General features: G+C 39.2%; 1 protein-coding gene across 1 annotated transcript in view; it reads right to left on the minus strand.

Moving 5' to 3' along the window:
- The window catches only part of ITGA1 (integrin subunit alpha 1), a 210,340-nt gene that overhangs the window by 81,140 nt on the left and 101,392 nt on the right, over nucleotides 1–27,808 (minus strand). Inside the window, exons 7-8 of the mRNA XM_072605656.1 lie at nucleotides 11,777–11,925; nucleotides 7,148–7,298 (exon numbers count right to left, since the gene is read on the minus strand). Of these exons, the coding sequence (XP_072461757.1) occupies nucleotides 7,148–7,298; nucleotides 11,777–11,925 (300 nt within the window). The remainder of the gene's footprint in view (nucleotides 1–7,147; nucleotides 7,299–11,776; nucleotides 11,926–27,808) is intronic.

Consider the following 27,808-nt stretch of genomic DNA (forward strand, 5'->3'; position numbering starts at 1 on the left):
ATTATTATTCAATGTTCTTTTTATTAATTTATTATTATTATATTATTTTTTAAAGATAAAATAGTAGCCATGGGCCTTCTGGCTAGGCAGGTGGCATAAAGGAGGGCAGTGGTACTCAGACTTTTCCTTAGTTCAGAATACTTGTCAGATAATTATTTCTCATTACTGAATAGTTTCTTAGCCTTTTGCTCCAGGCCTGCATGGACGAGCCTATGATAACCTAAGGGAGAGCAGTGCCAGAGTCCGGCTGAGACCCAGGGGATGCCTTCAGTGACATCGTCCTGACCTCAGGGGATTGATTCCAGTACTTCCTCTGCTCAATCATTTCTTCATTTCTAAAATGCCATTTATGTTGCTAGCAATAATGAGATAATGTCTGCAAAGTACTCTGAGCTATCTGGAAGAAATGTTCTACAAAAGACAAACAGACCAGACAAGAAAGTAATGGGGAGATCATCTGGATGTCTTTCAGGTCATCGAATTAATTCAATGTTAAGATGTCTAGTTTTTCACTTGTGGAAGATGTGGAGGCAGTGGGTGATTGTACAAATTATACTAGTCAGAAAAAATACAGTTGCCTGAAAAGGGTCAGACTTTCAGGGCTTTTTGCTTATATGTTAACAGTGACTGCTGCCATCTATTTCCCACTTCTGGTAAGTGAAGGGGATGGAGAAAGAACGGGAAAGGGAGTTGTCAGAAGAGGGAAAGCAGCAAAACTCTAGGAATCTATAGTAATAAGATATATAATGCAATATATAGTAGAAAGCATCGGACTGAGAAACAGGTGGCTAGCTGAGGTGTGCTGGTAAATGTTTAACAACTGGCTTTCTGGGGAAAAATTATATGAAGGACATTTTAAAATTTAATCTGTATTACTAACATTTTCTTCCTCATTTTCTTAGGGCTAGACAATAAAGAAAAAAGTAAATTAGACCATGATTTCTGGCATTTGCCAATTTCTGAGGTATAAATGCTGATACAGAAAATTTAATAATCTTCTCTCATGAGACAGTTTGAGCTGCCTCCAGTACAACCTATTCCTGGCTCTTGGGTTGGACACCTTGCACAAACTGTTCTGTCATTCAGATCTTGAAATGAGAAAAATAAAAGGTAGGGACAGCAAAGAACCAAGATGTATATGGAAGGAACCTTTATAACTTCTTCCACATCTATACCTTGCTCCCCTACACACATGGACATCATCCTAATTTAAACCCTCATCACCTCTCTTTTGGACTATTATAAGTCTCCAAATTGGCACCCTTGTTTGCAGACTCTTCTGTCCAATTCATTTGCCCCAAATTTGTCAAAAGAATCTTCCTAAAACAGGAAACTGACAGTGTTGTTCTTCCTTGCCTCGGCCTCTGCAGGCCTTAATCTGACTTGCGTATCCTTCAAGGTTTCTTTCCCATCACTTCCCTTCACACGCTCTATGTTTCATTCAAACTGGCCCATTGGCTGTTTTTTGAATTCGGCATTCCATCTCCAGCCTCTGGACCTTTGCAAGCCTGTGGTGTGTCCCTGAAGGACATTTGCTTCTCTCTTCTGCTTCTAAGAATACGTGACTTTCTTTGACTCTCAAGTATAGCACTGTAACCTAGGGGAAGCTTTGTCCAATCCTCTTAGGTTTTAGTGCTCTTGACTTCCTCAAATTAGCATTCAACTTATTTATTCTTGAACATGTTGCCACTGCCTCGTAGGATAAAAGATCTCCAAGGGCAGGGCCTGCTTTTTATTATATCCTGGCAGCTGTGCCGAGCCCAGTTTCTTGCATGGAGTAGGCACGGGCTATTTCCTTGGTCAATTCAGTTCAATTAAGTGATGAGAAGAAAGAAGACAAAGGCAGGGACATGAAGTGTCTAAAAGTTTTATTCCCAGATAAGACTTTTTCTCCCTCCTTCCCTTCCTTCCTTCCTTCCTTCCTTCCTTCCTTCCTTCCTTCCTTCCTTCCTTCCTTCCTTCCTTCCTCCCTTCCTTCCTTCCCTCCCTCCCTCCTTTCTTCCTCTCTCCCGTCCTCCTTTCCTCCCTCCCAGCAGCCACTCACAGGTTCAACCCCAACATTGACTGGCATGGAAGTTTTAACCTGTTCCATTTCTGACTTAGGCTGCTTTCCTCTCCTTAGGTGGCCTTGTGAGTCTCTCCTGTCCCCTTTCAGGAACTCACTGATTTAGTGCCAGACTTATTGTGGATCCCTGGTCACCTTTAGGCTGATGCAGTTCAGAACTCCAGAATTTAAGAAATCCACCAAGCTCACCTTCCTTAGAAGGAAGATTTGCATGCATGAGTTATCATGCAATGCAACATAGGACTTTCTTGCATGTAAAATTAAACTTAGAAGTGTGTTTTGCTACCTTTTCTTTGCCCCCTGGAGAGCCAACTGTTAAATATTTACCAGCACACCCCTTCCTACATCCCTGTGACTTATGCTCCTAGTTCTTCAGATGCTAGCATTCCTTTTTCCTAATTTGTGCATGACCCTTTGACCTTTAATAAAAACAACGACATTTTATAGATGTGTCATCCTGAGCACTTCTTAAGAGGGGTACAACATAGGAACAGTTTTTTCTATATTTTTAATGTCTCTACACTTAACTCCCCGCCCCCCAGATCCTCTATTGCCTTAACACTTGAATTTTCATTCCATTCACAAATGGATAAAATTGAAAACACACTTGAGGAAAAATATGAAGGCTTTTCTTTTGGATCATGCATAATCTTTGATTTTGGTAAAAATACTACATCTAGTGAATACATCAGTGGTCAGTGCTAACTTGAAGATACACCTAATTTTTAGTTTAAACCGACAATCTTCAAATAGAAGTAGAGCAATTACAGTATATTTTCCAATCTCCTTTGGTTGCTTTCAGACAGCAGACAGTATATTAAGTGTAAATGGATTAAACATTTTCCATTTGACATGTCTGGCCCAAGGGAAATGCAGCTTTGCAATGTCTACTTCAGGTGAACATTAACAGAATGCCAAGCATTTGAGCCTGTCGCAGTTCTATTGACTGAAAGGCAATACATAATTTATGTGTTATTTTGTAATGTTTCCTTCTTAGTCAATTTTTTCTGACAAAATGGATTAAAAAAGGGGCACACAAGCACTTTGATGAAGCCTCTGCCTGATACATCTCTTCCTACTCTTTTTCTTTCATTGCTACAGACTTGTCCTCAAAAGCCTGTGGACTACCATGATGCCATGGTTATTGTGGCACATCTACCCACTGGTAGAGTGTTAGGCCTGGAGTTGGAAAGACCCAAGTTCAAATCTCATCTAACATACTAGCTTTTGGGACCCCAGGGAAGTCACTTAACCTCAGGGTGCCTCAGTTTCCTCATCTGTAAAATGAGGATAATAATAGCATCCGTCTCCCAAGGGTGTTGTGAGGATCAAATGAGATAATTGTAGAACACTTGGACTAGGCTCTGTATAAATGTTAGCTATTATTATTTCTTCCTTGCCCACACAGAATTTATATAGTTCATTTTCATTACCAAAGTATTTTACGCTACAATTTTTCCCCAATGAGAATTATATCCTCTCTATTTCTCTCATTTTACTAGTGAGCTTGTGAATATAACTTCAGTTCGGATATTTTTATTAGTGAGCTTGTTAATACAACCTCAGTTCTGACATTTTTATTTCTATAACCCCACAAAAGGGTTTTTTTCTTCCATAAAGGGTAACTTTTTAAAAAACCTATGCATTCATTTGAATATACTATTCATAAAATCCAAGAAAATAATGAGATATGAATGGAGAAAGGGAAATGATTAAGAATGTCAAGCTCCTCTAAAATTCACTTGTTCAGAAATTTTTATTGAGGGCATCTGGGAACCGAGGGGATGACCAGGAAGTTTATGTTATGATCCCGGCCCTCAAAGATCTTATAACATGATACCATAAACCCAGGAAGAATTAAACAAGGTTGTATATGATTAAGGAATAATGAAGCACTATCGGAGTTCAGGGGAGAGAGAATCCTTGACTGTGAGGTTAGAGACCTTAGGAAAGATGTCAGCTAAAAACTAGGCCTTGAAAAATAAAGAGGATTTGGAATAAGTGAAGAGAAGAGAGAGGGAGGAAATGTCAGGGACAGGAAACCTGAACTGCTCAAGGTATGCAGGCAAGAATGAGCAAAGTCTCTGTTTTGAAAGTGGTGTTGAGTCTAGCCTGACTATAGCAGAGGTTTCATGTTGGGGAATAAGGTTAGAAAAGTGGGTTGGAACAGATTGTTGAAGGTCTAACAATTCCAGAGTAAGGAGTTTAGACTATAACATGGAAGGTATATGGGGGAGAGAGGAGGCAATGATTCCCTGAAATTTCCTTGAGCTGGCAGCACCACTACTATTATATCAGTCACAGACATTAAAGGTAGTGTGTGAACGAGAGAATAGCATGATTCCTCCTCTGGAAGGTCCTTTCCAAGCTCTAAACTACCATTAACTCTGTGACTGTAAATTTCTTGAGGCAAGAGATGTCTCATTTATTTCATAACTTCTTCTCCCCCCATTTAAGATAACCCCCAACACCTGATGATAGAGCCCAGTACAGAGACTTGCCATAGTAGTCATGCTTTAAATATTTCTTGAATGAATGAGTGAAGGCATAAAGAAAGTGTTATTTGATGAAGTTTAACCTGGAGGCAGTGTGTAGGATGGGTTGAGGAGGTGGGGTAGGGAGAGACTGAATGAGATAACTCAGGAAGGATTTGAGACATTATCTTTGTAGCCAGGGTTGGATCATCCCTTGGGTCTTTTGGAACTGAGGGTGCTGACAGAAACTGCCTTAAGCTTAGTTCTCTCTTTCTCCATCTATTCAACACTTCAAGGTAGTATGTGGCAACCATGGATTGTCTGCCTCTAGCCCCACCTCTTCCTTCTCTGGCTCAAAACACAGCCCAGTGTAGACCTCATAGTCAGAACACTGGGTTAGGTTAAGGCAGTGAACTGAATAGTGCTCTCCCTAAGGAAAGGCGCAGAAGAATGTCCAAACATTGGGGGTAGTCAGGTGCAGTGAACTGTTCAGGGACACAGGCCTTGCTTCAAACTCGATTTAAATCCTGAACAGGAGAATTTCCATCCATTACCCCTTCCCCTCCAGAGCTTGGAATGCCCCTCTGTGGGACAGCATCAGGAAAATTTGGCTAGCATATTCCTAGGAGCTGTTGGCTGCTGATAGAATCTCTATAATGAGGTCTGTAGGCAGACAGATGTCTTTTGTTTTTGTACAGGCAGCTTGCTTTGAGCCAATGCATGTTTAAATGTTATTGTTAATAACAATAAGCATACTGCTGCGTATTTACACGGTTGCTCTTGAGAGGAGCATAGAGTACATTGTGTATTATGCAGCCTGTGTCCCTTAGAAAAGGCTGGGGTTTCCCTTTGGAACTAAGAACCTCCCTCTGCTTTGAAGTATTTTTCTCCAGAAGCTGTTCTCAGTCCCTAATCTTAGTGCCTTTAGCCTGATCCCATTTTACCCAGCATGCATCTTTTTTTGTACATCTTTATTTGCATGTTGTCTTGATAGCAGGGACGCTTTCCTTTTCTATTTCTTTCTTTCTTTTTTTTTTTTTTTTTTGCCTTTCTTTGTATCCCCATAGCTTAGCACATCTGGTGCTTTATTAATGCTGACTGAACAATTTCCATTTTTTCTTTCCAGCCTTCCCCATGCTTGTCAAAGGATGGCTATGTTGGTAACTTTGAGAAGTTGAATTTGGCTGGTACAGCTGAGGGAAAGGGAAAGTTCTTTGTATGCTAGATAAAGATCCTCAGATTTCTTTCCTCCTTACTCTGCTCTGATTCAGTGCTGTCTGACCCAGGAAATATATGGTAACCAAGAGATCCTGAAGACCAAGGTGGAGCTCAATGCCCCCACACCCCCACCTTCCCCAAAATGAAGTTAATCAAGGCTTTTCTTGTTGCCTCTACGATACCTCTGGTGTTCAGTCGTATTCAACTCCTGATGGCCCCATTTGGGGTTTTCTTGGCAAAGACACAGGAATGGTTTGCCATTTTCTTCTTCAGCTCATTTTACAGACAGGGAAACTGAGACAAATAGGATTACTTGACTTGCCCAGGGTCACATAGCTGGTAAGTGTCTGAGGCCAGATTCAAACCCAGGTCTTTCTGACTCCAGGGCAGGAGCTCTATCCACTGTCCCACCTAGCTGCCCATTCCTAAACAACTCCAAAGAATTGGGCTCATTACCATATCCAATCTCATAGTGCTGCCAAAAACTTAAATATTAGGGCAACTGGGGCTTTGGCCCAAATTTAAGAGGCATGAAAATTTATACAGGGTAAGTACTCTACCCATCTCTGGGCCTCTTCGCCATTAGGAACTTTTCTAAAAGTGGTCCTCAGTTTTCCCAGGGGTTTGGGATGGGGGAGAGGAGGAGAGGGAACCAGTATGCTGGGGTCTCCCCTCACCATGATTGATTGCAGGACAGATGTATTGTCCTCTGACATCAAAATTGTTAGTATAGTTGTAAGCAATGCTGAGAGTGACAGAGGGAATCTCATTATTGACAATTAAGGATTACTGGATATTTCTGTTCACCAGCTTCTGTCCTAACTGCTAAGCAGAGCTCTATAGGCTTTTCTTCTTCCAGTTGTGTCTTGCCCTCATCATATGATCATGAATATACTTGACACATACTCCTGCCTCATTAATGAAATCCAGCTGAGGTTTATGAAATAACTTGTTGCTGCTTTTCTTACTATTCCATTTCAGTAAAATCCTTTACTTTGAGCTAATTATGTCATCTGGCTGATTATTCAAGGTAAACACAAGAGTGGGAGCTTGTGAGCTATAGTGTAGAGGTGCAGTCTCAAAGAAGATCTTGAAGCTGATATAATTCCTGTCTGAAAGTCCTATCTTGCAACTTGGGGTGGAGAAATTACCCCTAGGCACTGTGTTGGCGAGAGACATTGTGATATAGAGGAAAGAATGCAAGGTCTGGTGTCAAAAGACCTGAGTTCAAATCCCAACTCTGCTACTTATGACCTATGAGGTCTTGGCAAGTTACTTAAACTCACTGAGCCTCAATATCCTCCTCTGTAAAATGAGGGAGTGCACAGATGATCTCTGAGTTCCCTTCTAGCTTTAAATCTATTATCTTATGAACTAACATTTCACTTACAGCTATGGCGAATCTTTGGATGTCTTCATCTTCGCAGTCCTGGATGACTTGATTCAGCCGATGATTGTCATGGGATTCTCCATCAGTCACAATCACCATGACTTTCTTAACCCCACTTCGGGCACCCCTGGCTTTAGTGAAAGCCTCTTTTCTGAAACATATTTATGTATAAAAAAGTGACAAATGAGACGCCATCCCCAAGATCAGGCAAAAGCTTCAAGACAATGTGTGAAAGCAAAACACAGCTCTAAGTAGCTCCTAGCCTTGGAGCCAAGAGCAGTGCCCCACCAGTCACACTGGGCAGCATGATGACCACTATTTGTAGCATTTTCTGATTTATCCCAGATGGTAGAAAGGTCACCATTTTGCTTACTCACTACATGTTCTCACATACCAAAGCCAGAGGAGACATTGTACTCCTGGAGATATCAAAGGGAAGGTGGGTCCCAAGCTCACCAGGAGATTTAGAGGAGATTAATCTCCACACCCACTCCTGGCTTTGTAAACAGCCTTCCCCCTTCCCTTGGGAATGTATTTTTTTCCCATATCAGCAAGGCTTCTTCCTTTCTCCTTTTGGCAGAATCATCTGCTTTGTTTCTCACCTTCCTTCACCCCCTACTCTGATGTTCACAGAACAGTCTCACTAATTGACCTCTGCTGCAGAGCTGAGATGAGGAGAGACAAGGGAGGATAAAATTTGTTGAGCCCCACACAGTCTCCAGCTTCCCCTTACAGCCTGCTCTTGAATGGATAAGATAATAATTGGATAAAGGGGAAATTAAATCAGACATTTAGAAAAGGAAAAAATAGTTTGAATTTTGGATGTATTTCAAGTTTGGTTTGATAATTTATTTATCAATATTTTCTGAGAGTGTTCAGTTTGTAATTGTTTTAAATGGCTTTAGATGGCAAGATGAAATGAGAAACTTTGGGATGATGACTTCTAAAGAATACTTAGTGTGATCTAGGGCATAGACTGTTGGATGAGGATGGGTCAAGAGACAACAAGAGAGGTCAGGGCAGAAACACTCACAGGTTGAAAAAGGAATTTCAATTAAATTTAGCAAAGATTTATTGAACACCTGCAATGTACATTTGTGTGTATGTGGAGGGTCTATTTGCATGGGTGTGTACATTCCTGTTTCACTTCTTTCCCTTGTTCTTTTCTCTTAAGATTTGGGAATGAAGAGGGCAACTTACATACAACTGCACCTATCTGCATATACTTATATTTTCAAACGTTGGGATATAGAGATATGATTATTCATAGAATGAATGTCTCCCTGGGACATCAGTGACCTTAACTGGAAAGATGAATCGTTTATATCTTGGAGGGCAATGATGCTCCCTTTCTATACCCCTCCCACCTCCAAAAAAGCACCAAAGACTATTCCTATTTCCATTAAAGATATATTTTTATGATTTCTATTCTCCATATACTTAAAAGTCAAGAATTCTCAAAGAAACAGTAAGATGCCTTTTAGGTGTAGAAATTGGCATCCTATACGATTTAATTTTCTTTGAGAAATGCGATGTCAGATTGAAATAGAGATATGCAGGCTATATATTGATTTAGTAAGCCACAAGTTAATATTATCTATGTTGTATTTTATTTATTGTTAAACATTTCCAGATTATATTTTCATCTGGTTCCTGTCTCACTCTAGAGTTTTGCAGTCCATTTGCAGCATGCCACCTACTAAGGGGGAAGGGAGGTGCAGCTAAGTGGCCCAGTGGATAGAGAAGCAGTCCTGGAGTTAGGAAGACTTGAGTTCATATACTTGCTAGCTTTTGTGACCCCAGGCAAGTCACCTGCCTTTCCTCATCTGAAAATGAGGGTAATAACAGCATCGACCTCCTAGGGTAGTGTGAGCATCAGATAAGATAAAGGTAGAGTGCTTAACACAATGAAAACATGGTAAACATTATGCAAATGTTAGTCATCTTTGTTATAGAGAATGGATTGTTGGACTAGGAGTCAGGAAGAGTGTGGCTTCATCTCACACATCTGACACCAGCTATGTGAACATGGGTCAAAATGACCAATCTCCGATGAATAAGTTGGAGTTAATGAGATAATACCTGGAGCATCTACTTCACAAAGTGTTTGTGATGTGCAAATGAAATGATATACATACAGACCTCTGCAAACTCTAAAGTCAGTTATTGTTAGACAATCTCAATTCCTTCAAATTATATCCTTCTTTGACAGGGTTCCTTCAGACACTAAGAGGTTAAGTAAGCTTACCCAAGATCACACAGCTAGTATGTGTCAGCGCCAGGATCTGAACCTAGGTTTGCCTCCTAGCTCGGTCCTCTACCCACTATACCATCCTACCTAGCTGCCTGGTTAATGAAAAATACCAGAACTTTCTCTCTCACTGTTAGAATGGGCTAGTACTGAATTAGCAAAAGCAAAGGGATAGTGTCAGAATAGTTTGTTGGTCATATTTCCTTATATTAAATCTAGGAGCACTGAAATCAGGCTTAGCCCTACTTATAGGTAGAGTAGGCTTCTATGTATGTATGGTGTTTTTCTGGAGGTTTTGGGAAAGCCCTTTCCTTTCCCCAGAATATCTTGTCCATCCAGATGTCACTGTGCCTGAGGTCCAGGAGCTAAGAATCACAGTGGATAGAGTTTTGGTTCTGGAGTCTAGAAGAAAAGAGTTCAAATTTGGTCTCAGAGACTCAGGTCTAGTCGCCTTTGTGTCTGCCTCAATTTCCTCATTTGTAAAATAGGGATAATAATATCTACTTCCCAGGACTGTTGAGAAAATAAAATATTCCTAAAGCACTTAGCACAGTGCCTGGAACATAGTAGGTACTTAATAGACACTTGTTCCCTTCCCATTTCATTGCTGTCTTCCTCTTCACCCTGGTGAAGGGTGGGAGAAAGGGGTGGGCGGTTGGGGGAAAAGGAACAAACATTTATTAACTTCATGCACTTTTCAAATATTATCTCATTTAAGGTACAGAAAAAATGAGGTAGGGAATACAAAACACAGAGCATATACATCAAGTCATGTGTAGAGCTGTCCCCTGAGGAAAAGGAATAGAAGAGAACAGTGAAGCATTTAAAAAAAAAAAAGGAAAGGAAACTGTTTCTTCAGAGCCGTAAGGCCAATACCCAAGAATATCAAGGAATCCCTCTGTGATATATGGAAACAGAGATTGCATCCTCTGGGCCCTGGTATCCAAAGAGATATTTAGCAATGGCTATGGCTAATATTAGCGGCCAGACCCATTGCTTTAGGTGGGTTTGAGCTGGCAATCACAAAGTGACCACTCAGAAAAGACCTGGATCCTCTAGGCCCAAAGCTTTCAGACCTGATGTCGCCAAATGTGAAAGTGCAGTCCTCTTCTCTTATGCATGCAACAAGCACCCCCACAGAAAGGGATGTACTCTGTCTTTTTTGGCCATGCAAAGTGGTGCTCTAGTGGGCAGGTGAATGTGATGACAGATCCCATCTATAAGCAATTCTTTTCTTCTGTGGCTTATGGAACTAAAGCTTATGGGTCCAACAACTGCATGGGGTGTTTTGAATTCTTGACTCTTGAAGAGTGTTCTAAGTCAGAAAGGCTGATTTGTAGAAAATTCTTTTCACAAGACTAACATACTGAGCTTGGAAACAGAAGCAAAACACAAGCAAAGCAGCAGTCCTTTCAAATCAGCAACAGGTTGAAAAGGATTAAGGAAAAAATCCCCAACAGCATTTGATATTTTGTGGTTCTGTTTTCCCTTCCTTTTGACATACTTGCAAGTTTGGGTTCTGGTCAAGGGCACCAACATAGAAGACAAAATCCGAATGAGGCAGAAAAAAATCATGTTATAAATGACAGAGATGTGAACATTTTTCATGTAATGAAGGAAAATCCTGAGATGGTGAAAGAGATAGCCATTTTGTAACTTAAAAGGGAATAGTGGGCTGTAAAGAATGCAGGACTGGCACCCACCAGCCCCTGCTTCCAGTCTCACCTCTGACACTAGCTATTAGTCACTTATCCTTCCTTGGTCCTAATTTTCTCCATCTTTGGAATTTGGGGATTAGAACACATGATCTCTAAGGTCCATCCCTTCCAGCTCTAAAATTCTATGAAATATTTTATGTCTTTGAAATAATCTCTTTGGAGAAAAGAGAAGAAATGAAGAGGATGAGAGGAAATTTTTATTAACTGAAAAATTTTTTCCTTTCATGTTCTGCATTTAAAGCAACATATTTTAAAAATCTTGATATGATAACAAATTAGAATAAGATGATATTTAATTGATCCCATAGAGGCATCTATCAGTAATTTTAAACATTGAACAAAATTCAGAATAATTAGAAATTAGTCCCTTTTAATTAAATCTACTGATTGTCAGGCTGGTGTTGTTTCTTTCAATTTCCTCATCTATGAAAAGGAGAAAGAGAGATGTTGGACTAGAGAGCTAATACCATTCCTTCCACTTCTAAATCCATCATCTGATGATCATGCTAATTAATAATTTCACATCCTTTAAAATGATTTAATCAGTTTGGATGACATTACAACCAATTAGCTATGAATTAAAAACCAAAAGGGAACAATCCCTAAATCACATACCTTGCAGAGTCTGCTAATTTGGTGAATAATTTTTGACGTACGTACCTTGCTGTATCTATTCCCAGAGCTGTCATTGTTTGGCGTCCTTGCCTCTGCTCTATCTGGTTAGCTGCAATGAGTACTTCTTCAGTTGTTGTATACTTATTGAGATTAAATTCATGAGTCACATTTTCACTATACTGTACAATTCCAACCTAAAAGAGCAAGCCACTATTAGATATATAATCCATACAATGGAAATGTCAATTTCAATTTTCCTTAATTTGAGCAAAAGAATCAACACAAGACAGCAATTTTGCAGAAAGACTTTGGGAAATCTGTTGGTTTTCCTATTATAATCAACATTTGTCTGTTTGATGCAGTGGGTTGTGGTTGTTTGTCCTTTGCTTTCAAAGAGGAACAATGATATCACAACAGTGATGTCTTGACTTGATCATGAATTGGATTTAAGTGAGGGAGAGTTGTGCAAACTCATCAGTCTCATTCTCTTTTCCAGAGATATCAAAGTCTATGGCAGGACAAAAGTCAAGATGACTAGCTATATCCCAGCATGCAGTGGGTGACCATGTAGTAGATGTCAGCAGCATGAAGAAATAACCGAACAGTGCTAGCTATGGGTCATATTTTCAAAGCTTATTACATTTATGCATGATCCTCCTTTGGTGTCTTTCCCCCTGCTTACAGGAGCCACTCTCTCTATAAATTTCAGATTTCAGGTTCTTTAATCTTCTTCCTGACCCTGTTTTATCAGCTAAAAAGTAATCAGGTTAGCTAATTGGCCATTGTGACATGCCTTCTTTCCTTCTCTTTCTAGCTGTTCTTTCCTTATGTCTTACTCCATTATGCACATATGTACTTGTATCTGTGATGCTCCTTGACAAACTTCAAGGAACACTTTTATTTTATGGACTTGTATCTGTGATGCTCCTTAACAACTTAAAGGAGCAATTTGGTTGTTGTTTGACACATTTCAAGTTGTGCTTGACTCTTCATGATCCCACGTGGGGGTTTTCTTGACAAAGATATTTGAATGGTTTGCCATTTCCTTCTCCAGTTCATTTTACAGATGAATAACTGAGGTAAACAGGGTTAAATGACTTGCCCAGGGCCACATAACTAGTCTGATGCCAGATTTGAACTAAGAAAGATGAGCCTTTTGAACTTCAGTCTGGCACTCTGTCCACTGTGCCACCTAGCGCCCTTAAGGAGCACCACACATTTTAAAGTGGGGTACCTGGCCACAGCATTATATTTCCCAAGGAAATGAATACCGCCTTTCAGTCACAACATCTGGATGGAGGAGATTTTTGGGGACAGAGGAGCTTCTCTGGTCCTTTCAAAACATACCAGATAGAGAACTGCTCACTCAGCTTACCTGCAAACTTGACTCTCAGCCCTGCTTTACAACTTCTCTATTCTATTCTCCCTCGCTAGGAATTTTCTTGTGCTTTTCTCACAGCAACAGTGACAATATCTAAAGTATTTTTACTGAAACCCTGTATTCTGAAATCACCTTTATTTCTGAATAGTGTTTCCCTGCTACTCCATTCAGTAATCAATACCTTGAAACAAATAATGAAGAAGAAAAGGGAGGTGTGGAAAGCAATTTAGCAAAATGTACCCACACATCAACCATGACCAATAGTCTGTGGTGTTCCATACCTGAAGTCACCCACCTTTGAAGCCTTCTTCTAATTTAAGTTACCATTGCTGGTGTTGCTACTGCCAGACACAGGAATCTCAAATTGTGTGTGCGTGTGTGTGTGTATATATAATATAGACATAGATATAGATATAAAGATACAATGTTGTGCCATCGGGTGGTTTCCTACTCCTTAGTCTCCTTAATTTATATTCCTATTATATCCTTCCTCTGTAATCATGACCCTACAAGCAAAAGTAACACATCCTTTATGATATAATCACTTGGTATAAGCAATAATCACTACTAGGCATGTGAACCATTGAAAGAATAGGTTAACAAGTGCTCTAAGCTCAGTTTAACTTTGGTTACAGTCACAATGTTATATATTATTAGGTACTCTGCAGGTCTGTTCCTCCTCTTCCTCCCTCTTGCCTTCACCCCCCTCCTCTCCTCTTCTCTCCTCTCCATTTCTATCCTCTGGTGTTCTACCCAGGGGAAGGTACACTCCATGTGCAAAAGCTGCCTTTATTCCTTTGGGTTTACTAACTACATTTCTTACTCAAAGATCAAGTCTTAAACCCAATTCACTCTTGAGCTCACAGACAACAAGTTCCCACCCACTCACAAAGTGAATGTAATTACTAAATAGTAATTGTTTCTCTTTTACACAGGAATCCTGAGGGTCTTCCCCTCCCATTTGCTTTTTGTTTAAAGGGGCCATCCCTTGAGTAACTACTTAAAGAAGTCTATTTATTGAATGGGTATATCTCACTCAAAGTAAGAGTCTGATAAGACCTTAGCCTGAAAGGGCCAGGGTCTCCCATTGAATCCTGGGCCATCTCCAGTCATCCAGATAAGTATCATGCCACTGGACCCAGTTAACTCAGGAGAAGAAAGTGAGGTTGGTGATCTTGCACAGCCCTCCCTCCCTCAAATCCAAGTCAACCGCAATTCATGCCATTATCTTGATGCCACAGTCCTCCTTGAGAACGAAGGACAAACATAACAATGAAGTCCTTTCCAAATTATACTTAACACCTATATGCTACTGCAAAATCAACATTTCTACAATACTGATTACATGACAAAGTCCAACTTTCTCTATCAGACATTCAAGATCCTCAACATCTGGTTGCATCCAAACTATTCCACTGTATCTTCCACTATCCCCCAGCTCTCGTTTTGCCAGGGAAATCTGTTAACATTACCCCCAAATTATATACTTTGCCCACCTAGAATACCCTTCTATCTTCTTCCTCTGTTCAAATTACATTCACCTTTTTGGGTTCATCTTAAATCTCCAAGAGATCTTTCCATACTGAACCAGACTGTGTATCTCCTTTAGAATTTTCCATTCCCTCCAAGATGGATTCTTATTGCTATTTAGCCTGCCATTCTTTCTTAATTCAATGAATGAATTGATGGAGAGATGAATAAGTACATTTAGGAATTCAACCTACAACCAAATCCTACAATTTTTGCTATGTTGTGTTGCTAATGTTCTATAGTTGTTTTCATGTTTCTAGAGAAAGATTCACAGTATAGCCTTATTTTCCTATAAACTCCTTAAGGTCAAGAATCATATATTTCACACTTTTCCATATGTTCTGACTTTCCCTGGAGGGCAGGTAGGAAACAGGGTGGATGATTTCATTGTTCTTTTGTAGTCTCCTAGTTCCGTAATTAGAAGCAGCTGGTGGTTCAGTGGATAGAGCACTGGGCCTGGAGTCAGGAAGACCTGAATTCAAATCCAGCCTTAGATACTTCCTAGGTGTGTGACCCTGGGCAAGTCACTTAACCTCTGATTGCCGGACAAAATGGATCCACTGGAAGGAAATGGACAACCATTCCAAGATCTTTGCCAAGAAAACCCAAATGAGATCACAAAGGGTTGGACCCAAGTGAAGATGATGGGACAACAACAAAAAATTCCATAATTGGAGAAACAGGAACATTGACCACAACAAAACAAAGCAAAAATGACAGCAGAGATAGAGAATTAAAATTGAAAAAAAAAACCACAGAAATAAAGGAGTGTGAGAAAATAAGAGTGGGAAATAGAAAATCAATTCCCTGGTGAATGGCACATAGTCTCCAAGCCTGAATAATTATTATACTTGCTGTTGCCTTTGGCACAGATAGGGAAAAAGCCTGCTTTGGTTCTTCTCCAAGGAGAGACGACCAAAGATTAATTTTCAGTCTAGGGAAGGGGTCAGATCAGAAAACCAAGAAACAAAAATAACAAAAAAAATCAGTCTGTCTTCTACATGAAGAAATTAGTCTATTTCTGGAGATGGAGGAGGGAAAATGCTGAACTGTCTCTGTTGAAGATCAGCTTGACTTAAATTAACAAAAGGAATGGGGAGAAAATTCTGAAATTTTGCCTGAAATTTAAATTCATGAGCTACCACCCAGTTACATCAACTGCTACAAAGTGTAGAGGGGTAAGAACCTTAAGAAAGAGCACCAAGTTTGAAATCGCTAATAGGAATCCTGGACTAAGTAGTCAAATGGAAGGAGCTAGTTGAATTATTACCCTGTAATGATTATGACAGAATTTTCACATGCCAGTGTTGGATTTCCATTCAACTACATTATGCCATGTTATTATCAAACCCTGGGCTTTCAGCATGTTGGTAACAAACATAGTCCACAATGGGGACCAGTTTCTTTCCCTATAGAGTTTACCATATTCAATTCACTATTCTAGCCTGTAAAATAAGAAACTAGGAAGGGCTAGTGCATTGTCTTGTGCTCACTGAAGAAAATTGCCTGAGGAAGAGGTAAGGTTTCACAGACTAGTCCCTGTCTTTGGTTCAGGCCTTGAAACAATTAATTAGGCTCAGCACTCAAAATGCTGGGAGGGAAATGTTGTAAAAATGTGTGGTAAAAATGGAGATAAATAATTTTCCTAAAAATTAATTAATTTCTCTCCTTCAACTTGGCCTTGGTTTAACATCATACTACATTCTTGATGGATCATGGTGCAAACAATATTCACAATGTTCCATTAGTGTATTTCACTTTTATACCAAGTCTTACAATTTACTGGTGTTATTTAGGGTAATGTACTGTTATTTGGCATATTTATATCCTTCTCATTTATTATTAAAAGCAATGTAATGTTTAGGTATTGAGGATCAATAAGGCCTCCATAATGTTTATACTGTCATATCTTTTATTGCGAGCTCAAAGTGCTTCTCAGGTTTACTTTCTAGGTGCTTTTTTGAAGGCAGTTTTATGGCTTTTTCTCCATCTTGTGCAAAAGCAGGTTTGTTGATATTCCGTGACAACAATGACAGGAATGTAACTGGGGTCAAGATAAGGCCCTAAAGCATACTTTAATTAAAAAAAAACAACAACTTAGCATGGATATTGTCATTAGTGAAATGATTTTTAGTTTCCATTTAGGTTATCTCAAGCAGTTGCCATTGTAAACTTTCGTTTTTGTGATTGTGTTTTTTCCAAGACAGAAGGCCTGCTATAGATCTGCTTAGGAATGTTTCAGTGAAAAAGAATTCCCCTGGAAATGTTACTTCTTATTGGTAAAGTCCAATAGTCCTAGGATGCTGCAAATAGCAGGCTTCTGAATTAAATATTTAAGATAGTATAATAAGTACCACTGGATCTAGATCCTCTAACAAATCTGAGTTATGACCCAAGACCGCTAGCCAGGGCTCACTGTAAACTTTTCTCTGAATACATTAGTTCTGTGTCTTCCTGCGGCCAAGAAGGCCAAAAACATGTTGGACACAAGCAAGAAGAATGCTGCCAAGGAAACAAAGAATGCCGCCAAGGAAATAGAGAACATCTCCTTGATCACATATTATCCAACTGAAATGCAACATGAACAACTTAAAAAATAATGTAAGTAAACAAAGGTCAAAGATAGGCAACTGACACAATGGAAGCACTAGAGTCATTTCTTTAAAAAAAAAATAAAGTGTTTCAAACCAGAAAGACAAAGTTGTTGTGGGATGTTATCAAAGTTTTACACAATAACAGAGGGAATACTGAAGGTGAACATGGCCTTTGTTCAGTCATTCCTAGAGGACGAAAAGCTCTAACAAATATCCACAGTGTTTGTATAGGTTCTTTTGGATGCCATGTGATTTTTGTGTAAGGGTGGTAAGCTCACCAAGTAATCAGCAGTAACTAGGAACTGGGATGTCTGGAGCAAATCAGGTTCTATGGGAGTGGAACCTGAGAGTGCATAAGAGGGTGAGGATTGAGCAATATTTCATCACAGTCAAGTGCAGGACTCTTCTCTTGGTAGGATTGCTTTGATCTCATGCGGACAGTCTCCATCCCACATACTTTAAAGTGCTGGAGCAGATCAGGTAAAGGAACAGGAGTAATTATAGTGTGTGATACCAAAACAAAGGAGGATTCAAAGACAAAGGGATGGTGAACGAGAAGACTAGCAGAGGGGAGAAGTTTGCTCTCTTAATGTTTTACTCCCAATAACCCCACCCTGGTCATGGATTTGATTCATTTATTCATTCAAAAAATGGATCCAATATTCAACAAATAAACATTGAGTATTTGTGGTGTGGGTGGATAGATAATAGCAATATAACTACTGAAACTTAGGTTTCTAGTTAAGCCAAGAATATTTTGAATGAGAATCTCTTAACTGGTAGAGAGAATATTAATGCAGTTCTGAGACTTTGGGGAATTTCTCCTTGGGTGAGAATGGATCCTCTTTTTCTCAAGAGAGACAGACTGGAAATCAGGGGCATGTTAAGGAGCCAGCTTCTCCTCCATGTCTACAAGAATCTTTCTCTTTTTCTTTTCTGAAGTCATTCCTAAAGAGAGTCTAGAACCACAGGTATTTCTATCTTGAAAGCTCTTATGTCTACTCTGCCCCTCACACAGGTCGTTGTCTTTATTGCAAAGACAAGTTAAGAGCATTGAGGTTACTTTTTTTGAAGATGAGAAAACAGAAGATACATTTCAAAACAACTACTTTTAGCTCCCACTACTCTCTCCATTTATTTAAGGGATCTTTATCCTTCAAGGTCCAAGTAAAGTCCAACTTACATTCATCTCTTCCTTCTATAAACTATTTAAATAGTAGCCTAAAGTTTTCATTAAAATTTTACTCTTATCACCTCACATGAGCTAACTTTTAACTCTCTAACTAGATTATAGGTTTCTAGATGGTAGACAGGTTTTATCTTTCATTTTATCTGGGGTTTAGTATGATTCTGAATATAATAAGTGTTCAATAAATACTTATTGGTTGATCAGCTGATAAGGTTGGAAGAGTGAATGTTGCTATTTCTTTAACTTATCTTTATTTCAGTGTCAAAGATGAGTTATTCAACCACAAAAATTGTCGATTTTATGAGTCCTTTTGTGATGGTGCAACAGTTTGACAATATTGAATACTGTCTTTCTGACACATTTGTTAAAGGTGAATTTCCAGATGTGGTTGCTTTGTAATGTAAAGACTAGAAACTTTTATCAAAATACTTAGGAGTTATGATATTTATATAAAAATATATACATGTATGTATGTGTATGTATATGTCTGTATATGAACACATGTATATACATATATATATGAGTTCATTATTTATTTCAATTTTTTTCATTTTTGAAAATTCTTTTCTCCTATCCTGAAATATGATGTGATTTTACTTTTTTTTGAATCAGTGGGATTGAATGGACCGTGACTTCATTCATAGGAAGAAACATTTCCTTTTTGTTTCTATTTCCTTATATTATACACTGATTATTACATTTCAGAATTAGATGAACATATATAGGTATATACAAAACATATATAAGTCAGATACAAGGTAGCCTTAGAGGAGAAGAAGGCAGTAGCAGCTGGGATGACCAAGCAAAGATTTATACAGAAAGTGGTGCTTGGTTTGAATCATGAAGGAAGCCAGGATTCTAAGATGAGAAGTGAGGAGAAAGTACATTCCAGGAATGGGGAATAGCCCACGTAAAAACATGGGAATGGGAGATGGAGTGAAGGTGAACATCAAGAAGACTAATGGATCACATTGTGAAGAGATTTAAATGCCAAATAGAAGAGATTATATTTGATCATAGAAATAGTGGGAGAGTCCCTGGAGTTTACTGAGTAGGAAGTGATATGGCCAGGCCTGTGCTTTAGGAAAATCATTTTAGCAGATGTGGGGAAGATGAATTAGATTGGGAAGAGAATTAAAGCAAGCAGATCAATTAGGAAGCTTTTATAATAATATAGGATTGGGTGACAAGGGCCCAAACTAAGATTGTAGCTGTGTGAACAAAGAGCAGGGGACAGTCAGTCCAAAGGCATTTATTACATACCTAGTACACAATGGCTACTGTGTATTGGGGATACAAAGAAAGAGAAAAGACAATGCCATCAAGGAGCTCTGACTAGTAGATGAGACAATTATGTACAGACAAGATATACACAGGAAAAGATGTAAATAGTCTACAGGGGGAAGTCATTGACACTAAGGCAGATTAGAAAAAAGCATCTATAGAAGGTAAGATTTTATCTGGGAAGTGAAGGCAACTCAGGAGGCAGAGGTGAGAAAGGAAAGTCATCTAAGTAGGAGACAATCAATGAAAAGTTCTGGAGTCCAAAGATGGAATGTCTTGTTCAAGGAATTACACAGTACATGGGGGAGTAAAGTATAGTAAAACTGTAAAGAATAAACTCATTGGTAAAGGGTTTAAAACATCAGAGAATTTTGTATTTGATCCTGGAGATGATATTGAGCCACTGAATTTTATTGAATGGGGGTGGGAAGGGTGACATGGTCAGATCTCTCTTTAAGAAGATTAATTTGATACCTGTGTAAAGGATAGCCTGGAATGGGAGGGGCTTGTGACAGAGACCAATCAGCAACTATTACAGTAGTCCAGGAGTGAGGTGATGAGGGTCTTTATCAGGGTAGTGTCAATGTCAGAAGATGGAAGGGGACATATATGAAAAATGTTATGTGGGTTATGAATTATAAATCAACAGGACTGGCAATCAGTTTTATATGGAAGGTGAGTGAGGAATTGAGGATACCCTCAGATTGTGAGCCTAGGTGACTGGAAGGATGGTAGTGCCCTCAACACTAATAAAGAAGTCTGGAAGAAGGGAAAGTTTGGAGAGGGAAGGTAATGAATCCAGTTTTGGATATGTTGAGTTTAAGATGTTGAGGGGACATATAGATATCCAACAGATAATTAGAGATGTGAGATTGGAGGTCAGCAGAGAGGTTAGAGCTGAAAAACTCATGCAATTTACCAAATTTGAGAATCATCAGCATAGAGATGACAATCCATACCATGCGACCTGATGAGATCACCAAGTAAAACAGTATAGAGGGAGTACAGAACCTAGGGAATCACTCACCTTTAGTGGTCATGACCCAGCAAAGGAGACTGAGAAGAAGCAGTCAGACCAGAAGAAACATCAAACAAGGGTATGGAAACTTTGAGAGAAGGGAATTTCAAGGAGAAGAGAGGGATTGATAGCATGAAAGGCTGCAGAGATGTCAAGAAGTCTAATGATTGAAAAAACACCACTTGATCTGGCAATTAAAAATTATTGGTAACTTTAGAGAGAACAGTTTCAGTTGAACAATGAGACAGGAAGCAAATATTTACTGTACAATTAAAAAAGAGAGTGAGAGGGTGGAGCCAAGATGGTGGAGTAGAAAGACGTGCATATACTAGCTCTTATCCCACAGCCCATAAAATACCTGTAAAGAAGAACTCTCAACAAATTCTAGAGCAGCAGAAACCACAGAACAACAGAGTGGAGGAGATTTTTAGCCCAGAGTGACCTGAAAGATCAACGGGAAAGGTCTGTCGCACCGGACCTGGAGCAGAGCCTAGCCAAGCCCAACCTTGGCCATGAGGAACCAAGAGGAGCAGAACTGAGCAGGTTTCAGGGACAGAATCTCAAGCAGAAGCATAGACCCCTCAACCCACAGGTGCTAAAGGTCAGTGAGAGGGTCTTTGTGGCTGGTGGAGAAGGGAGCAGGGTGTCCCCATAATTCTGGCCTCCTCAGGTGGCAGCAGTGGAGGCAGCAGTGGAAGGGGGCTCCCAAGGCAAGCAGTAGCCCACATCCATTGTTGAAGGTCTCACCATAAACCCCCTGAGGGAACTGAGCCCTGTGTGACAACCCTGCCCCCACCTGAGCAGCTGATCTTAATCTCACACTGAATATCTGCCTTGCCCCTGCCTAAAGCCCCTGAGGGTTTGGAGCAGCTCATCTGAATCTCAGCCCCCAGTGCTGGCTTGGAGGAACTGAAGGTGAGATGGGTGTGGAGAGGAAACTCAGAAGTCAAGTAACTGACTGAGAAAATGCCCAAAAAGGGAAAAAAGATAAGACCATAGAAGGTTATTTTCTTAGTACACAGGTATCTCTCCCCCATCCTTTCAGATGAGAAAGAACAAGGTGTACTATCAGAGGAAGTCAAGGCCTCTGCCTCCAGGGCCTCCAAAGGGAACTTAAATTGGGCTCAGGCAATAGAAGAGCTTGAAAAACAAGTTAGCAGCTTACTAAAGGAGAACCAAAAAAAAAAAATGCTGAGGAAAATAACAGCTTTACAAAGAGGCTAACTCAATTGGAAAAAGAGGTCCAAAAAGCCAATGAAGAGAAGGAGGCTTTAAAAAGCAGAATAAGCCAAATGGAGGAGAAGGTTCAAAAGTTCACTGAACAAAATAATTCATTGAAAGAGAGAATTGAGAGAGGGGGGAGGAGCCAAGATGGCAGAGATACACATATGCTAGCTCCGAACCCACAGCCCATAAAATACCTGTAAAGAAGAACTCCCAACAGGTTCTGGAGCCCCAGAAGCTGCAGAGCAGTGGAGTGGAGGAGATTCCTGTTCTGGAGAGCCCTGAAAAACTGACAGGAAAGGTCGGTCATGCCCCAGACCTGGAACAGAGCCCAGCCCTGCCTGGGCCGAGAGAGGAGAAGATATGAGCAGGCTTCAGGGATGGAAAATCCAGTGGCCAAGCAGGTCCCTCCACCCACAGGTGCCAAAGGTCAGTGAGAGGGTCTTTTTGGCTCGCCAAGAGGGGAGCGGGGTGTCCCCACGGCTCAGGCCCCTTCGAGACGCAGCAGCGGAGGCAGCAGCAGATAGGGGCTCCCAAAGCAGGCAGGAGCTCAGATCCATTGTTGAAGGTCTCTGCATAAACCCCGTGAGGGAACTGAGCACCATGAGGCAGCCCTGCCCCCACCTGAGCACCTGAACTTAATCTCACATTGAATAGCAGCCCTGCCCCCGCCAAAAGCCTTGAGGCTGGGAAGCAGCATTTGAATCTCAGCCCCTAAGCACTAGCTGGGCAGATCTGGAGGCGAGGTGGGTGTGGAGAGGACACCCAGAAGTCAAGTCACTGGCTGGGAAAATGCCCAGAAAAGGGAAAAAAAATAAAACCATAGAAGGTTACTTTCTTGGTGAACAGATAGCTCCTCCCATCCTTTCTGATGAGGAAGAACAAGGCTTACCATCAGGGAAAGACATCAAAGTCAAGACTTCTGTATCCCAAACATCCAAAATAAATATTCAGTGGGCTCAGGCCATGGAAGAGCTCAAAAAGGATTTTGAAAATCAAATTAGAGAGGTGGAGGAAAAGCTGGGAAGACAAATGAGAGACATGCAAGAAAAGCATGAAAAGCAGGTCAACACCTTGCTAAAGGAGACCCAAAAAATGCTGAAGAAAATAACACCTTGAAAAATAGGCTAACTCAATTGGCAAAAGAGGTCCAAAAAGCCAATGAGGAGAAGAATGCTTTCAAAAGCAGAATTAGCCACATGGAAAAGGAGGTTCAAAAGCTCACTGAAGAAAATAGTTCTTTCAAAATTAGAATGGAACAGATGGAGGCTAATGACTTTATGAGAAACCAAGAAATCACAAAACAAAACCAAAAGAATGAAAAAATGGAAGATAATGTGAAATATCTCACTGGAAAAACAACTGACCTGGAAAATACATCCAGGAGAGACAATTTAAAAATTATGGAACTACCTGAAAGCCATGATCAATAAAAGAGTCTAGACATCATCTTCCATGAAATTATCAAGGAAAACTGCCCTGATATTCTAGAACCAGCGGGCAAAATAAGTATTCAAAGAATCTACCGATCACAGCCTGAAAGAGATCCCAAAAGAGAAACTCCTAGGAATGTTGTGGCCAAATTCCAGAGTTCCCTGGTCAAGGAGAAAATATTGCAAGCAGCTAGAAAGAAACAATTCAAGTATTGTGGAAATACAATCAGGATAACACAAGATCTAGCAGCTTCTACAATAAGGTATCGAAGGGCATGGAATAGGATATTCCAGAAGTCAAAGGAACTAGCACTAAAACCAAGAATCACCTACCCAGCAAAACTGAGTATAATACTTCAGGGGAAAAATTGGTCTTTCAATGAAATCGAGGACTTTCAAGAATTCTTGATGAAAAGACCAGACCTGAAGCAAAAATTTGACTTTCAAATACAAGAATGAAGAGAAGCATGAAAAGGTAAACAGCAAAGAGAAGTCATAAGGGACTTACTAAAGTTGAACTGTTTACATTCCTACATGGAAAGACAATATTTGTAACTCTTGAAACTTTTCAGCATCTGGGTAGTGAGTGGGATCACACACACACACATACACACACACACAGAGCACAGAGTGAATTGAATAGGGTGGGATCATATCTTAAAAAAATGAAATTAAGTGGTGAGAGAGAAATATATTGGGAGGAGAAAGGGAGAAATAGAATGGGGCAAATTATCTCTCATAAAAGAGGCAAGCAAAAGACTTTTTAGTGGAGGGGAAAAGAGGGGAAGTGAGAGAAAAATATGAAGTTTACTCTCATCACATTCCACTAAAGGAAGGAATAAAGTGCACACTCATTTTGGTATGAAAACCTATCTTACAATACAGGAAAGTGGGGGATAAGGGGATAAGCAGGGTGGGGGGAATGATGGAAGGGAGGGCAATGGGAGGAGGGAGCAATTTGAAATCAGTGCTCTTGGGGAGGAACAAGATCAAAAGAGAGAACAGAAGCAATGGGGGGCAGGATAGGATGGAGGGAAATATAGTTAGTCTTACATAACATGATTATTATGGAAGTCATTTGCAAAACCACACAGATATGGCCTATATTGAATTGCCTGCCTTCCAAAGGGAATGGGTGGGGAGGGAGGGATGAAGAGAAGTTGGAACTCAAAGTTTTAGGAACAACTGTTGAGTTCTCTTCTTGCTACTAGGAAATAAGAAATACAGGTAAGGGGGTATAGAAAGTTATCTGGCCCTACAGAACGAAAGAGAAGATGGGGACAAGGGAAGGGAAGGATGATAGAAGAGAGGGCAGATTGGTGATGGGGCAATTAGAATGCACAATGTTTTGGGATGGGGGGAGGGGACAAATGGGGAGAAAATTTGGAACCCAAAATTTTGTGAAAATGAATGTTAAAAGTTAAATAAATAAATTTAAAAAGAAAATAAAAAAAATAAAAATAAAAATAAATGAAAGAGCGAATTGAGTTCAGGGAAATGAATGATGATGAGATAAACCAAGCAGTTAAAAAACAAAACCAAAAGTTTGAAAAAATAGAAGATAATGTGAAACATCTCTGGAAAAACAACTGACCTGGAAAATAGATCCAGGAGAAACAATTTAAAAATTATGGGACTACCTGAAAGCCATGATCAAAAAAAGAACCTAGACACTATCATCCAAGAAATGATCAAGGAAAGCTGCCCTGATATTCTAGAACCAGAGGACAAAATAAATATTGAAAGAATTCACTGATCACTTCCTGAAAGAGACCGAAACAGAGAAACTCCTAGGAATATTGTGGCCAAATTTCAAAGTTCCCAGATCAAGGAGAAAATACTGCAAGCAGCTAGAAAGAAACAATTTGAGTATTGTGGAAATACAATCAGGATAACACAGGATCTGGTAGCTTCAACATTAAGGGATCAAAGGACTTGGAATGGGATATTCTAGAGGTCAAAGGAACTGGGATTGAAATCAAGAGTCACCTACCCAGCAAATCTGAGTATAATACTTGAAGGGAATAAATGGTAGTTCAATGATATAGAGGACTTCGAATCATTCGTATTGAGGAAAAGACCAGATCTATATAGAAAATTTGACTTTCCAAGACAGGAATCAAGAGAAGCATGAAAAGGACTAAGGATATATATCATGAAAGGATTCATTTGGGACATTTCTCAATTTTTGAAAATAATTTGTGGGTATAGATACTGTTTTTTGGGGTTTTTTTTAAGTTTGATAGAATTGTCCTGTGAATCCAGCAGGACCAGTGATTCTTTTTTCTTTGGTAGTTCCTTTTCAACTAAATTTATCTCCTAGTTTGATACTGGGTTATTTAAGGTCTCCAAATGGTCTTCTGATGGTTTGGGTATTATATATTTATGAAGGTATTCCTCTATTTTTTTTTTTGTGGTTTTAGTTTTGTTAGCATATAACTGTACATAATGTCCTAATTAGTATTCTTTATTTCTTCTAGTGTTGCTGTGGTTTTTTCTTTGTTCATTTTCTATTTCATTGATTCATTTTTCTGATCTCTTTTTAAAAAATTTAGATTAGGTAAGGGTTTATTAATTTTATTAGTATTTTCAAAAACCTAGCTTTTAGTTCTACTTATCCTTTTAATGGAATTTTTATTTCTAATTTGTCTATTTTACCTCTAAATTTTAATATCACTTCTTTTGTGATTAGTTATATCTGTTTATTTGTTGTTTCTATTTTTTTTGAACATACATATCTAGTTAGTTTATTTTATATTTTTCCATTTTGTTTAACGAATATTTGTAAAGATATTTTTCTCCCAAGGACTGCTTTTGCTGCATCTCAGAAATTTTTATATGTCTTTTCATCATGATCATTTTATTTTACATTGATATTAATTATTTTTAGAATTGATTCTTTGATTCACTAATTATTTAGGATCTCATTTTCAAGTCTTCATTTTGGTTTGTATTTTTTGTTTGTGGTTCCTGAAGCAATGACTACTTTTATTATGTTATAGTCTATAAAGGATAGGTTTGCTATTTCTGCCTTTTTGTATTGGTTTTTAATATCTCTATGCCCTTGTAAACGATCAATTTTTGTAAAAGCTTTTTGTGATACTAGGGAGTATGTATATTCTTTTACGTTACAATTTAGAAGATGTTAGAACTCTTTAATCTCTAAATTTCTCTAGCAATTTTTTCAGTTCCATATTTTCCCTTATGATTATCTCTCTGTTAGACTTATCTAAAACTGATAGAGGGCTCCCATCACTATTGTGTTACTATATGTCTTCTTGTAGCTTGGACTTCTTTTACAAATTAGGATGTTAAGTCATTTGGAGTGAATAAATGTATTATTGAGAGTGAAAAAAAGAAATGATGAACAGGAAGACTTCAGAGAGGCCTGGAAGGACTTATCTGAACTGATGCTGAGTGAACCAGGAGAATATTATACACATTAACAGTCACAGTATATGAGGACTGTTTCTGATAAACTTAGCCCTTCACAGCAATGCAAGGACCTAAAACATTTCCAAAGGACTCATGATACAAAATGCCAACCACATCCAGAGAAAGAACTAAGGAATCAGAATGCAGAATGAAGTTGACAATTTTCTCTTGAAAATAAAAAAGAGATGTACACTTTCAGCCAAAACCACTCTTTCAGCTAGTTTTTTTTTAACTCTTTTGTGGGGAGAAGACTTGGTGTGTTTGCTCATTGGAATATATCTGCTTTTTCAAAACAAATAAAATACAAATATTTAAAATAAAAAAAAAAGAGAGTGAGAGGAAAGGTAGAAAAGGAATCTATTATGGAGAGCTTTCTCTAGTTTAACCATGAAAGGGAGAAGAGATATGGGATGATAACTAGTAGGGATGGACAAATCGAGTGAGGTTTTTTTTGAGGATGGGAGAAATATGGACATGTTTGTAGCTAGGAAAGAAGATATTGAAGACAAGGTAGAGAGTAGGGATGATGGAAGGGGCAACCTGCTGGAGATGACGCACTAATAATGTGATCACTTGTGCATGTAGAGGGGTTTACCTTGGTAACAGGTGACCCACTTTTTCGTGTGAAACAGACGTGAAGGAGGAGATAATGGCAGAAGACTTCTGGGTGATGTGAGATAAGAGAGGAGAAGAGGGAGCTCTTGGCAAAGGATCTCAGTTTTTTTTCAATAAAACATGATGCAAAGTTCTTAGCTGAGAATGTAAGGGAGGAAAGGCAGAGGAACTTTGAGAAGGAATTAAAGTAGTGTTCCTATGGAGTACATTAATTAGGAAGTTGATTAGGGAGGTGCAAAAAGATATTTGTGAGAGATATGAAGATAGAAATGACAAAATTTGACAGCTGGTTGGATAGATGGGGCAACTGAGAAGTTGAGGAAGACAATGAGATTACAAATTTTGAAGATAAGGAGACTAGTGACCTCCACAGA

Source organism: Notamacropus eugenii, chromosome 4 (assembly GCF_028372415.1).
Source record: "Notamacropus eugenii isolate mMacEug1 chromosome 4, mMacEug1.pri_v2, whole genome shotgun sequence".
Taxonomy (NCBI): domain Eukaryota; kingdom Metazoa; phylum Chordata; class Mammalia; order Diprotodontia; family Macropodidae; genus Notamacropus; species Notamacropus eugenii.